The sequence below is a fragment of the Aythya ferina genome, assembly GCF_964211825.1.
Source record: "Aythya ferina genome assembly, chromosome: 25".
Taxonomy (NCBI): Eukaryota; Metazoa; Chordata; class Aves; order Anseriformes; family Anatidae; genus Aythya; species Aythya ferina.
The window spans coordinates 5,704,634-5,719,585 of record NC_140323.1 but is presented as its reverse complement, the minus strand read 5'-3'; the positions used below and the strand labels follow the sequence as shown (position 1 = coordinate 5,719,585).

The following is a 14,952-nucleotide window of genomic DNA, read 5'->3' as shown; positions in this document are numbered from 1 at the left end:
TTATCAATCCCTCGTGCTCCCTTTTTAATTTAAAATTAAGTGACGACTTCGTTGTGGGCGGGCTAAGCAATGGATGGAAAATCATGGAAGCATCAGTGTCTGTTTATCCATTAGCATGACAGATAGCTGGCAAGGTGCAGAGCTGGCAGGGTTTCCGTCTGCCTTCATTTGCCAGCTTATTATTTTACTAACCTTGAAGAACCACTGTTTTGGCTCAGGCAAGAGGGGAAAGGGGTGGCCCACATTTGATTTGCTGAAAAATCCCCATTGCTGTGGATTCAGCCTCATGAGCCACCTGGAGAGTCACAGCATGGGTGCCTAGAGGAGCAGGAGTTATATCCTTCCACCCTTCTGTTCCACGGAGGGACATAGAAAACAGGAGCTGAACAGGATGAAATCCTTGGGCTTGTGGAAGTTGGTGTCACAGATCGTATCAGCATAAATGCTAACCAGACTTTATCCTAAATATACTGAAATCAGGCTTATAATTCACAGCGGGACAGTATTTCTTTTGCAGGAGCTGAACATCTGCACATTGTTCTGTTATTTTTTCTCATCCCTGCCTGAATGCTTGAAAAATGCCCACTGCACTGGGTGTGATAACATAGCTAAGAGTAAGGACTTGAAAAATTGATGGGCTTAGTGATTCCTGCAGTATTCTTTTGTTTCTTTCCTCTTTGCTGCTGCAGTGGTTGCAGGTGTTCGATGAGCGATTGCACAGGAGCCAAAGAATCAGAAGGACAGGAGGCTGTGGAGGTGTGATGAGAAGTGAATTGTGTCTGCGTGAGGACCTGGAGGTCGTGCAGTAATATTTGGGCCTGGTGTGAACAGTGTGTTAAGAACAGAATACTGGAGACATTCGGGTAAGGTGATTTGTCTGACCTAGTGTGGGAGTGGAATCTGTCTTTTGTACAAAGAAATGAGAAGGACTATAGGGACTATATATTATCAAAAGTTGGGGATGTTTGGTCTGCTTGGCACTATATCAAGCAGATTTTTTTGAAGAGGCTGCAGTAGCTCAGAAGGATACTCAGGGTTAATCTAAGATTCACATGAGCTCTGAAAAGGGTTTTATATGTTTGGTTTGGGAGGATTGTCTCTTTTAAATTCAGAATTATATGAAATTCTTCCAATTTCTCACAATTTAATTCACTTAAGGGTTGTATAAATCCCATATGAGCCAAGCCTGATGAAAACTTCAGTATGATTTTTCTCAGAGACTAATCCTGCCATGACACGAGACTGGAAGTAAATAGAAAGTATGTAGTTGTGCAGAACTCAAGTTTTAGCCAAAGCTTATTTGAAATCAAACCTCCAGGATCCTGGGTTCTGGATTTAGCTCAGAACCCGCCATCAAGACTTGGATAAATATGCAATATTAAGCTATATTTGAGTGTTCAGTCTGTACTTAGTGGGAAACCTGCTGTTTGATTTAAAGATGGATTGCTCTTTGCAGAAATCAAGCGTGAGCACCTGCTTTCAGCCCAAATGCAGTCTTTACAATACCATTGGAGGCAACTCCTAAGGGTTCTGCACTCTCACTAAAGTGAAATGAATTTATGCCATTAGGCAGATAATTTGCCTTCTGACTACTTTTTCAAGCCCCTTGCTAACAGCAGCCTGCCTTTCCGCACTTCTGTGAGAATCACAATACCCTTTGTAGTTCATCATTAGTAGCATCGTTGAAATGCACTCTGGGGACAGGGCACACCACCCACCCTTTTACTCCCACTCTGTTTGCTAGTGATGAGAAAGTTGTTTATTTGATGACTGGCATAGCTGGCACAGAGAGTATTGTGACAACAGTGCAATGAAGGATTTGACAAGTTCCAAGACATCCTATCTGCAGAACATACATCTTTCATTTTCATGGTGCAAGGTTTTATTTATTTTTAAGCTTAAAATACTTTCCTGGAGAGCAGGTGTAGTGTTTTTCCTCTTGCCTGGTAACTATGTTCAAATTCCAACTCCCTTGTCCAATTTCTCTCACCTTTGACATTTCAGGCAGTATTTTTGGGGAAGGGGATCCTCTCTTAATGAGTGACAGCTTGTCTCCTTCTCCCCCCTGTATTTTGAAAATGCACTCCAGCCCCTCTCCAGTCCCTCTGACCCACTTTTCTTTATTTTTGGAAGCTCGCGACTGTTAGGGTCCCATTTTTTCCTACAGCCTTTAGCTTTAACTGGCCTGGCCCTTCTGTGGAGTTCAGGCCTGAGCTCCTATCTAATCTCCGGAATGTGGCACGGAGACTCTACCTCTGTCCAGCCCTTCCCCAGCTGCTTCGCAGCTCCATCTAGGGCAGTGCATGATCCCCCCCCCCTACAGCGTCTGCCTGTGCCAAAAATATAAAGCGACACCACCAAGTTGCTGTCAATCTGACATTTTGCATTAGAGCCTTAGGAATGAAAGCTTTGATCAGTTCTGTTCAGTTGTTTTTAAATGACCCTAGTTCCCCCGAAGTGTGCGTGTGTACAAGAGCGTGCGTGCATCGGCCTAATGACACAAGTCAGTGATGGAAATGTTTTTCCCAGTAGCTATTTCAGAGAAGGAGCTGGGGCAGGGACGCAGCTACCCTCACGCAAGGATCTCCCCATGGCACTTAGGGTAACTAAAATCAGTGTGCTTCCAACCAGAATTTTTACCCAGGCTTCCTTCCCCACTGCCCCTCTCCTCATTGATATAATGGTTTATTTAGTTGCCTATGAATTCTGTGTTGCTCTGAGAGTCCTGCACAGTGGAATTGCTGTTCGATCACGGAAGAGGTACACGAGATCTGCACGTGTCAGGTCTCACACAAGAATCAGCCCACTGCCTCTCCTCATTCACTCCTCTGCAGCAAGGGCTAAATCCTGCTCGTCTCCAGCACTGCCCTGCAGCCTAGCAGCTGGATGCAGCCGGTAGGTGAGGACTCTTCCCACTTAAACAAATCCCCTTCAGCAGCTGCACTTCATGTCTGGGGAAACCTCCAACAGCCCTGCACTGCAGACACAAGATCGGCCATTCAGCTGCTTCCCTCTCAGGGGCACAAACCCAAGCTGTGTGTTCCTGCCCAAGCCCATTCTCCATCCTGTGGCAGATCTGTCCTGCAGCATCTGGCAGGCTGCCTCCCCTGTATTTTAAAGGTTCTGCGTTTACCCTTTTGGGGCATTGAGGCCAGAATGCCTGAGCAGAGCTAGATGGAGTATGGAAAGGAGTAGACCTCAAAGTCACCAAATCCGCAGTAAGACTTGAAGAGCTGTCTGCAGTGGGAAAGCTGCCAGCAGAGGGGACTGCTAGCAAGGGAAGGCTGAGGTGTCAGCCTCTTCTGGGAGATTTGATTCTGGCTTTGCTGCTGTCTTGCATGTTAAGATCTGATTGTGCATCTGTCCAAGTCCAGACGAGTTTTTCCACTGACTTTACAGTATCTTGAAATAATCTGATGACTTTTTCTTGTCTTAAAGGAGTATTCCCTTGACCTCTCAGGCAGGTTATCTGCTGGTCCTCTAATTACAGCAGAAGTTCCTTTCCTGAAGTTAAAATGCTTCTTCTCCTTTGCTGATCACCTGACTGTGAAAGTCCTTGCCAGGAAAAGGAAGCTTTTATTGCATTCTTGGGCTGAAGGAACATTTTTGGCTAAATGGGAGAGTGAAATAAGACACTGGCTGTATGAGTCATGGCTCAGAAGTGCTCTCTATTCCAAAGGGACAGCTGGTGGCAGTAACAAAACATCTCCCTAGCTACATTGTCTGGCAGCAATCCCCCTCCTGCTTTTTCCGGCTGTAACTACCGTTACGTGATAAATAAATAAACACTCTGACAGTGATGTGCAGAGGCAGCTTTCCTTCCCTCAGCCCCTGGAGGCCCTCACCTGTCCCTTTCACTGCACTGCAGGACAATACTGCCAAGGTTTAGGGGAAGGGGTAGGGAAACACTTGTGTCAGCTGCTGCAGAATCCCACAGGGTTCAGCTCAGCCCAGCCAGGGCCCATGTCCCCCTGTACAGGACGTGAGTTCCCTGTGAAAAGAACTACACCAGGGCTGAAACGAGCCATGATGCATGCAGAGATAAGTGATGCTCTTGCCTCCTTGCCTTCCTTATCTTCACACTTGAAACCTGGGTGTCCTTGGCCTATGATCCCAACACTTGCACACCCGTTACTACACAACCGTGGAGCTGGGAAGGAGTCTGCTTTGTTGGCAGGCATTGCTGGCTGTCCGATTAATTCAAAGTCCAACTGGAAGGTAATGGCAGCTCCAAGCAGCACATCCTCCTTCCTGCTGGGAGTCTGCTGCAGTTTTCCAGGGAGCAACTCAAGAGGAAGGTCAACCCCAGCCATGCTGCAGGTGCTCAAAGCCCCAGGAGTTGATGCTCAGCACCACTCAGTGCTAACGAGTCAGCTCTTTAAAGTTTACACACACACAGCAGCACATCCTCTCCAGCACTTGACTATATTTTAACATAGCTGCAGACACCAGCACGTCAATTAAAGTTCCTTACTACCGAAGCCGGAGTATTTTCTGGAACAGCTGGTAAATTATTGAATGAGACAAGGGTTAGGGAAAGAGGCTGGGCTGAAAGGCAGAAAGATTTTGTTTTATGCACAAATACCATGTATCCAGCAAGCAGGGATGTGCCTTTTGGGCTAAGATCAAGTGTACAGTCAGTTTAATATCAAATACAGCTTTCTGGAAAGACTGTCTGAGGCCTGAAGAGAGGGATCATCATTAGACATGGTGATCTGAGAGGTGGCTCTTCTATAAATGCCACGACCCTGTGAAAACTGTCATGAATGCACGGCCTTTGTCTGAGTCACTGCTTGAATCATGTAGACCACGACACGTCCTGCCGTGGGTTATGAATGTTCCCTGACACTGGGGCAGGATATGGTATCCATTCCCAAAGCTAATTTAGGGGGGCTGGACAAACACCTTGTGTGCCTGCTAAGGTGATACAGATCCAGCCTACCAGCCGCCTACTTTATGGTGGCATAAGCAAAACTTCTCCATGCTCTCTCTGGGCTTTCCTGGGGAAAAATTAGGATGAGCCCCATTAGGTTGCACTGACACGAAACCAGGGCCCCTGAAGCCCACAAGGGCAGGGTCTGGGTCTGCTCTGCACTGCACAATATAAATAAGAAATCTTCTAGATGGCTGACTTTGGAACATCATTAACTATTTTTATGCAAAGGGTTTCAGTATAGCTGCTTAAATTGCAGATACGTTAAATGGTGCTTTAAATATTAATACAAGAGGCTGCTTTGCTGAATTTAACTTTGCAATTGATGGCTAGCTGTTATGTATATTACACATAGGAACACTTGCTATTTTTGCTGCCTGCAAGAAAATGCAAGCAGGAAAGAGAAACTATTAGTGTGCTTTCAGGTGGATTGGAAAGAAGAAGAACTGAAATAAAGACAAGAAGTCAGCTAGTCACACCAACTGGGAAAAAGGGGAAGACAAACATGAAAAGTTAATAAATATCTATTATTTTTAATTCAAGATTTTACTTTACTTTCAGGAAATAAAATAGGAAGAGGGGAAAAGTGGAGTAATTCTGAAAGCTGTTCAAATATCCATCCATAAATTTAATTTGGGACTGTTATAAAAACATTGCAAGTTTGAACCAGGTCAAAAGTCACTTAACAACTTAGGTATGATTTAAATAATACTCTTCCGCTTTTGAAACACGGAGAACACTGCAAAGACCTGCCTTATTCCTCCTGGATTCACTAGATGGCTCTGCTCATCTCTGTTCTCCATGGCTTTCCTGTGCTAACTAGGAAAGGATAGGCATGATGGTGTTCAGCTACCCTAAATCATTCTTAACTCCACTGAATTGAATCTCCAGGCCAGATATTAGTTTCTTTTTAGAAAGCAATAATTTATGTCTTCATGTCCTTTGGCATGTGGCTTTCTGGAAGACACAGACATGGCATCACTGTAAATAAGATGAGTGGTAACACACGGTTATATAAAGTCCCGAAATATGTAAGATTTATTATTTTTTTTAAAGTTTAAAAAAGTGGCTTATGATTTTCCTGGTGCTGCTTGCAGTGCTCACTGCTTTATAGTCCTACTGCTTACAGTCACGTCTATTCAATGGCCTGTTCTTATGCAGCTTTTACTCAGGAGATTACAGTAATATGCTTGCAGCAGCAGTCCTGAATAAAGGTGTCCTTTAGCTAGAAGGGAAAAATAATGGATGGGATCAAAATGACAGAACAAGATATATGGCCAAATTTTAAAAAGCACCACAAATTTCATCTGCACTCAGCTGCTGGTATTTGTTTCTCTTGGGCTTAGCTTTCAGTCATGCTGAGCACCTAGCTATTCCATTTACAGGAGTTGGACACGGGAACATTCAGCATCTCTGAAAATCAGGCTTGACATGATTTGGGAAGGACCCCAAACCCAGAGCTGCTGCTGTTTAAAGGGGCCAGCGAGAATTAGGTTCCTTACCTTGAATGTGTGGGTGAGATATAATGGAAGAGCCCATTACAGGGATGCAGCTCCTGCATCCCTGCAGCGTGGGAGTGTCTCTGCTGTGCAGGACCCCAGCTGAAGGCACCTTTGAGACTTTTAGGCTCCAAACCCACCCCATTTGCTCCTAAAACACACTAAGGAGTGAGTCTGGCTGCTGGAGCCCTGCAGAACCCTGCTGCTTATCCCATTCTCTTTGGTTCACGAGCACAGCCCACAGACTCCAGGCAGATTCCCTTGAATTTCTTGAGTCCCTTTTGCAAAACTAGTGCCAAAGCAGTAAAACAAGAGTAACTTGGATTTATTTATTTTCCCAAACAAAAGTGGCTTGGTTTTATTGAAAGCAAATACATTTATTTTTTTTTACATCCTCAGCTAAGCCTCTGTACCCCCAAACCTTTGCAAGTAAACCCACGCACCTTAATCTAGTCAGCTGCCAGAGAGGATTCACTTACTACTTTTCTTCACATAAATTGCTTCTATTTATTAAAAAAAAAATAAAAGTAAATATTTTCTTAGATGGCAACATCTAACGTTCAGATCTCTCAAATGCAAGGGCCAGAATAAAGGATAGACAAGGGCTAGTCCATTCACATTTCATATCTGATTCTGTTTCATGGCTTGGTCCTATTTCTCTAGAAATGCTTGTATTTTAACCTTTCCTGATGAATAATATTCAGGAGTGGAAAGACTGGGATGAGGTACCTGTACTGCCTCCTACAGCCTGGGCATGAGACTTTTTGCCAGTTGTATAATTACAACCTTCAGGACAGGGTGAGCAAGTTCTTGAATTTTAAAATAGCTCTTGTGTTTCTGTACTTAAGAAAACAAACATTTTAATGTGTTCCCCCCCCAAAGGCACTTGTATTAGTCTTTCTTTTCTGGTAAGGAATGGTGCACAAAGGTGGAGGAGGTTTTCTCTGGGACAAGCATTTACATTCTAATCATTGCTGCTTTATCTTGGAGCATGAAACTCAACAAGTGCAATACTCCACAAATTGAAGTCAAAGTACCAAGTCCCCTTTCACTAGCAGAGCAAGACAGATTATTGCTTTCTCAGTGTCTGACTGATAAAAAGCTAATGGTATAGAGCACAAACCAGGTGATACATGAAAACGAAGCAACAGCAAGAATAGCAAAAACTCAAGTCCTTTAAAATTGGTGTGCATCAGTGAAGGGCATTTTTGTTTGGTCCAGAAGAGGAGATAGGATTTACCCGCATGTGTGAACAAGTTCTGCTCTCTGGGGGAATGGTAGCGTTGCAGAAGGATGTCCGGGACTGCTACTTTGAATTTCCCTGGTATCATGAGATGCTAATTTGACTAATGGAATTTGACCTGATAGCATTATGGTCATCATACAGCTGTAGCCCCAAAACCTCAGCAGTGGTGGGAAAAAAGTTCTCAAAGAAGTGTGGTTATTTTACAGGAGCACACAGGTGTTTGATGCAAACCTTTGTTTTACACAGACATGGTGAAGGTGGGAGGAGGAGGAGGCATGTTCTGCCTGTCCCAGAATGGATGCCCCAAATTATTAGATCTTTGTTCACATCAGCATAGTTTGATTTCACAATATGCCTTCATTTCTGTCCTGCTCTTATTCGCTCTTTCCTGGTTTTTGCTCGGGGTTGTCCTTCCAGATGCGAATGGTGAGACAAGTGGCCATGGCCAGCCAGCCCAGGTAAGGCACCATCAGCAGTGTCGCTACCTTGTTGATGCGGTACCAGGAGCACACCATGCCTATCGCCAGGCTGTCTAAGCACAGGATGTCAATCAGTGCCTGGAGAGCAGAAAGAAGAAAATTAGTGCGATGCTCACTCGTGGGAACATACAGCAAGATTATAAACACTCCTACTAAAGGCGGTGAGAAGGAATAGGAATCAGGAAGATTTAACACTGAGAAGTCACCTATGCTGATCCTAAAGCCTGGACTCAAGTGAGTGAGACCTGAATGTATCACACCAGGAGCAAAGACCAATGTTAATTTTTTGCTATCAGGTTCCTCAGATGAATATACTATGCTGTTTGTGTTGATCACTGGCCCCTTCTGCTGATAATGCCTATGCAGACAGATCAGAAATATGCTTATGTCAGTACCAATGGTTACTATCACGTAAACTTTCTAAATGTATCTTTAACACAGAGAATGGCAAAGTTCAGATGGAAACACACATCTCACTCTGTGATCTCCAGGCCTTGGCACCTGATATAAATGCTTCTTGGATATAGCACATGTCCAGCTCTGCCATGCTATGTCTAAGCTTCATGCATATTCCCCCAACAGTCTCTGCTATGCACCTTGCATTGTATCAGTAAGCTCAATTATTAAAATAATTGCTCAGTAAGCTGCTCACAGCTAGTCTGCCCCCACAGAGATGCTAATTTAGCTGCTTGCTGGGACAGGGTGTGACTGTGAGGGGGCCTTATCTCTCACCCCAAGTCCTTAACTAGAAGATGCAGCAGCTGAGCTATTGACTTTTGAATCTCCCGCCCTGCTCTGGTAGGGCTAGCTATCTGAATTACAAGACAGGGCAAGGAGTGGAAGGGGCTGATACCATTGTCTACAACCAGGTGCAGCATGAATTATATCAGAGTAAAAGCTCTTCTTGTCGCTCTCTTTACAGCTGTGTAATGCTAGGTAGAAATCCTCTAAACAAGCTCCAAAACCATGGCAGAGATACCAGCAAACAAGCCTCCAACAGCAGAATGGATGGACAGATACATTACCATCTTCAGGTTGCGTGCACCGAAGAAGAAGGGCGGCCAAGCCCAGTTCAGGGCCAGCTGAGCCCCGTAGAGGCCGAGCGGGATGACAGCTTTGCTGCTGCAGCCGCCCAGGTCATTCCATATCAGGTAGGAGGCATAGCTGTGAAGAGGGAAACATTAGTGTTTTGCTGTCCTGAAGTGAGTGAGCCCACAATGTAGACGAACTCTTCTCAGGGAAGATTGTCCCGCAGTAGGGATTTGTTATATTTGCATGACAGATGCTTCCATGCCCTCCCTGCTCCCAGACCCATCATCTGTGCCATACTGGTGTAGCTCGTATGATTTCCCTGGGGCAGTGGCTGTTCTTAGTAACCTGTCACAGTGCTAAGTGCGGGCTGTGTCCCTGGCCAAAAGCACAGCCTGCAGCCCAAACCTGAGGAACTCAACTCAGAAGGTGGCTCAGGCTGTACTTCATCATCTGGGAGTAAGCATACCTGATGTGCCCTGCTGACTCAGAGAAAATGTGTCTCACAAAAGCAAATGAGAGTTTGAAATGACTGACGACAGTAGGACGAGATGGGGAGTGGTAGGCAGAACTTACCCCATGCCAGTGTACAGGACTGTCCAAGCAAGAGGAAATACTTTGCGGGATGGACACCATGAAGGCTTTTTCAGCTTCTCATACCAAACAGGTATTTCCTTCCGATTAAAGAACCAGCCAAGGAAACCTCCAACATGAGGCAGGACAGTAAAACCAACAGTATAAGCCCACATCCTTCCTTAGCAGCTTGAAGTAGTCTTTTGCCTATTGTAGGTTAAAAACAATAATTGATTATCACTTTGAAGGGATATTTTTTCCTACTTTGATCTTCCAAGCCTTTTCTCTAATTGCCTATGTTCCACTTTAGTGGCTAAGATAAGTATTTAATATTGTATTCAGCACTGCTACTGACTTCTCTCTGCCCAATTTGGGAAGTAGGGATAATTATTTCTGTCATGGTTACATTCTCTCCTTGATCTACTAACCAAAGACCCCTCACGCCACTGTTATTTATTTCCCGGGTTCTTACAATCTATATGTGGCACAGTTCACCTAAGGTGGTTATATTCTTGGAAGACAAGAATGCGGTTACTTTTGTCATTCCTCCTCTGAATGCCTAAGTCAGACAGCATACAAACTTCAATGTACGTTCACGGAGGCTACGCATCTCAGTAGAGCTGTTATCTCTCCTCTGCATGCTCTTCTGAATATGAAAACCCAGACACGGATCATGCCCAGAAAACCCAGTCCATTCTGACTTCATCTAATTTGTCACCATATTTTAAATGAGGTCTATAACAAGACAATGTCCTTACAGCAGATTTTAAGTGCTCAGTGAACCTTGTTTAATCCTCCCTACAGTTCCAGCAGGAAGAGGTGGATTCTTGCCTCTGTAAACAGGTAAACTGAGGCACAGGATAAGTTTCTTAATTTGCTCACAGTCTAACCACAGCCACATTGCATAAAAAGAAGGAACAGAAATTTATTTTAATAATTACATTATGCTTCTGCACAAAACAGCTCTGGTAAAGTCTAGCATTTCATTTCCCTGTCATTATCCTCAATAAGGCTGTGAACCTGACAGTCTTGTGTCCCTCCTCCATCTGTCTCCGTATTTGCCTTCCCTTTTGATCCATGAAGGAATTTAAGCCAAATTAGCATTCATCAGGAATAACACATAGGATTCTCCAGGAGCATAGAAGTTTAGTGCATCAGCACATAAAGCACCTGAACAAATACACTCAGGAAAGATTTGGTTTTTGCAGTGCAAGAAGAGAGAAGGAGGCACAGAAAATTCCCTCATCCTGAGAAACATCCCTCGCATTCTGAATACCAGTCGGAGGAGCAGGGAGCACAAGGAGAGGACTGATCTGCATATGCTTCTCTGTTTGGGATTCTAATCCACAATTAACACTTTGCTATAGCCTATGCTAATTGTTATTATTATCATCCTGCTACAAAGCGTTCGTCTTCAGAAACACACACAAGCCAGTTTATACATCAATAAGGAACAAATACGCCAGACACTATCTCTAACTAACAATTCCCTTACCAGACAATTTATAGCACTATTAAAGTGTCTGTGGGACCAGAAAATCAACCAGACACTGAGAGAAATAATAGCCGTTAGTCCTGCTTTTAAAGTGTAAAACAGCAGCAGCTGAGTTTCAGTTCTTCCATGGTACTTCCATAGCAAACTGGGTAAAGCAGATTTTTACCCCTTCCCAATTCTTTTGAAGCTGGGAGGTTGCAGAAGTAACTGAAGGTTGCAAATAACATAGTGTTTTTATATCTTGTTTTGCCTCATAGTTGGTGTAATTATGGAGTTCGAGCTATAAAAAAACTTACCCTCTCTTACCACCTTTCTCTCCCTCGCAAAGAAAAAGGGTTGGACATCCAAGGCCAGCTTCTGTCTGTAGTGCTGGTGCTTCTATACAATGAAGAGAACATCAGCTGAGTTTTACCTAAACTGCAGAAAAAAGGGTGTGTATCCGTGCGCACTGGTGGCTGTGTCAGATTACACCACAGAGCCCAAATTCAGCAAGAGTTACAGGGAACCTCAGCAGTGGGTGAGCAGCTGGGGGGGGGGGGGGGGGCAAACCTAGCTTTTGGCTGCAAACACCACAGCAATGCCACAAGTGAGGCGCTGGGCTTGGTTTGAGGATGAGCATCGTGCCTGTAGGACAGAGGGCGACTTTATGGGACAGAACAGCACCCTTTGGTCTGGCTGGGAATGCATTGCCCATGCAAACATACAAAGCGTGTCATGCAAGAGCGTGCTAATTGTACAAGAGCTTTGGGCAAGGGATCCAGTGCATAACAGTATGAATTCTGTGCAGGAGTATGAGCTATACTGATTTACTCCACCTGAGGATCTGGCCCAGAGTGTGCATCCATCCAGGGGTGTGAGTGCGGGGCAGAAGGAGCCCACTGTGCCTGCAAGGGCCTCTGCCATCCCCAGGGAATGTTCAACAGACCGCTGGTGAACCAAATGCTTTCCATGGTTGCCTGTCCACCAGCCTTTGGGCTAAAAATCGCTGGGAACCACTTGAATTTAAAATAAAGACATTACATGAGCATGCTAAATGAAAAAGAAAAAAGCTAGAAATCAATTTCCATTAGTAAGCTGTCTGCGAGGGATGGGGAATTAAACACTAATTTACTTCGGTTATGGGTCATTACCTGAATTTCATGGCCGGATGCAGGATGGCTGGTTCCTAGCAGAATGCAGTAGTACTGTTATGACACAGAACCAACGAGATCTTCTCTTTTATTGGGCTCAGAAGAAAATTATTTTTTTGTGGGAGGAGAAAGGAAAAAATAACCGCAAAGGTTTTCAGCCAGCACAAATCAATACAGTGCTATGGAGGTAGCGTGTTTATATACTGTAATTGCCCCTTTGAAATAACAGATGCCACGCACATTAATCAAGCAGTAGCCACCTGCACATCCCTTCAGAGTCTGTTGCTATTTGTGACTGGAAACTCCTGACATACACTGAGGCGGCTGCGTTCTGCAACACAGCATTTTGCACTGCATGTGGCCACTTTGCCACTGCCTGGGTGCTGAAGCAGCCATCCTGCAGGGTGCTGGTGGGTGCTGCCTTCTGGACGCCTTGGCAGCCTTGTCACAGAGCCAGCAATTCGACAGGTTTTAGTTGGTAGCATTTCCTTTCCTGGGCTTGAGCACAGAACTTGATTACTTAGCTGCTCAAAATGTAATGGTTGAATTCCCAAGTTATTTTAGAGGCTGCAAGAATTAAGAACTGGGGGTTAAATCACAAGGATTTTGGTAACCCTGTGAAGTTGGGGGTGATACTCCAACTGCAAAAAGGGGAAATGCAAAAAGGGGAAAAAAAATAACCTGTAATTCATGTATCAGTCTTACTTGGGCTTTGTAGCAAAGAAAGGGGTAGGAAAAGACATGGAGGTACCTGGAAAAATGGGATATGTAACGGATCTGCCCAAAGTGGATCACAGTGGGCTGGATCGTAGCAGACGAGGTGGCATTGCCTGGGCAGGTGTCTATTTCCGAAACACAAAGTTAGGGCATGCCTCACTCGTCTGGACTTCTGAATAGCATCTGTTACGGTGTTTATGAGTTGAAGATGCTGGCAGATGGTCGTAGGGCTGCTGGTGGTTGCACAGAACAGACAGCGAGAAGGAGTGGTGAAAGACAAGGATCAGGTCAGGGACAGCCTTTGGTGAGCCCCAGACCGCTTTCAGATACAGCATGCGCACACGTGCAGGCACACCAACACGTGTGTGCACATGCTATGGAACAGAAGAGTCTTGCAATAAACCAGAAGGACTTTCTCTAGCACAATACTGTTTTCCCTTTGTTACCATAGATTTATGTCTCAATATTTCTGCTTTGATTCATTTTACAGTAAGACAAGATGAGGTAATATTACCTCTTAGTAAAATCAGTTCTATATTGTATCTTGATGTGCATCTGTATATTAAAGTAATATTATTAGTGGATTTTAGGTCACTGTTGTATCACTGCAATATGTTTTCATGAAAGAAGAGACCTGGGAGAGCTGAGTTACACAACTGTGTTTGTTTTCTTCTTCTTAGCAACCTTCGCACGTTGTCCCAAGAGGTTTTCAGTCTATGCAAGATTAATTGCCCAAATATAAAAGCCCTGTTAACCTGAATATATTATTGAAAAACAGCATATTTCAATCTGCCCTAGTTTTGAAAATAGAGATGCCAGGTCAGCTCCTGGCATAAATCTGCAGTGCTCCACGAAGCCAGCGGAGCTTCTCTGATTTACATCGGCAATAAAGTCGGCCTGTTTTGTCTGCCACTGATCAGACAGTGCGCTCGCAGAGCTGCCGCAGAGGACACGGCGGTGGCCAGGGAGGAACACTTGTAACAGTCACCACGCAACTGAAAAACTCAAACCTGCCAGCCTTGGCATTGCAAAATAAAATACTTCATTTTTCAGGTTCACATGTTGTTTTGTTCCAAAAATTAAAATAACAATAGTTTTTTAATAGAAAACAAAATTGTCCTTAAAATTATTGTTCTGTTAAGTTAACAAACCGAGATAATATGGAATGATTTACAAGTTTTCAGTCAGTCAGTTGTTCCTTTTCTACTTGGGCTGTGCAGCACAAGACCTGAAAGCCACTGGGAACTTGGGTGTGGATTGCCTGGCTAGCAGAGCCATGCAGTTTGAATTTCCACTTTTTCTCCACTAGAGGGAATTTTAAAACTGATATTATGGATAAAGTACAGTTTTCCGTATCTCTTGCGGGACATTGCTGCGTGCAGCCTGGGCTGTATCTGGATGCACAGTGGCATTGGCCCCTCTGTAAGACACAAGATCCTTTCTCTGTCCTGGCTGATTATGGCTAATCACAGGAATAGCTCTGTTCGGAGATGAACAGCAGAAAAACCTCTTTTATTTCCTAGGGCTCAGCCTGTGCTTGCTCCCTGCCTGCAGGGAGGAGCAGGCACAGCCGTGGCTGCAGCTCTGGTGCTCGCCCAACACACCGTCGTGCACGGGACTCTGCATCCTGTGGGGCTCTGTTTGGGGCCAGCCATAACCAAAAGGCCAGACCACGCTTCCAGGTAAGTTTTGAATGCTGGAGCCTCTCATAGTGTTGTTTATTTGTCAGTAACAGTGCTGGTGAAGACTGGTGTATGGAGCTGCTCACATGTGATAACCCTAAGGGGAATGGTGCAGCCTTATCTGCATGCAGAAGTTACCCTGCAGGAGCCAAATAAATTGTAACGGACA

At 44.6% G+C, this 14,952-nt stretch overlaps 1 protein-coding gene across 1 annotated transcript; it reads right to left on the bottom strand.

The window, feature by feature from the left end:
- Positions 1–6,747: 6,747 nt before the first annotated feature.
- On the bottom strand, positions 6,748–11,723 carry TSPO2 (translocator protein 2). The gene is made up of 4 exons (XM_084498035.1): positions 11,551–11,723; positions 9,763–9,966; positions 9,183–9,321; positions 6,748–8,235 (listed from the first exon to the last, which is right to left on the bottom strand). Exons 2-4 carry the CDS (start codon positions 9,933–9,935, stop codon positions 8,053–8,055), a joined length of 495 nt encoding a protein of 164 aa, XP_084354161.1. The 5' UTR covers positions 9,936–9,966; positions 11,551–11,723; the 3' UTR covers positions 6,748–8,052.
- Positions 11,724–14,952: the final 3,229 nt, after the last annotated feature.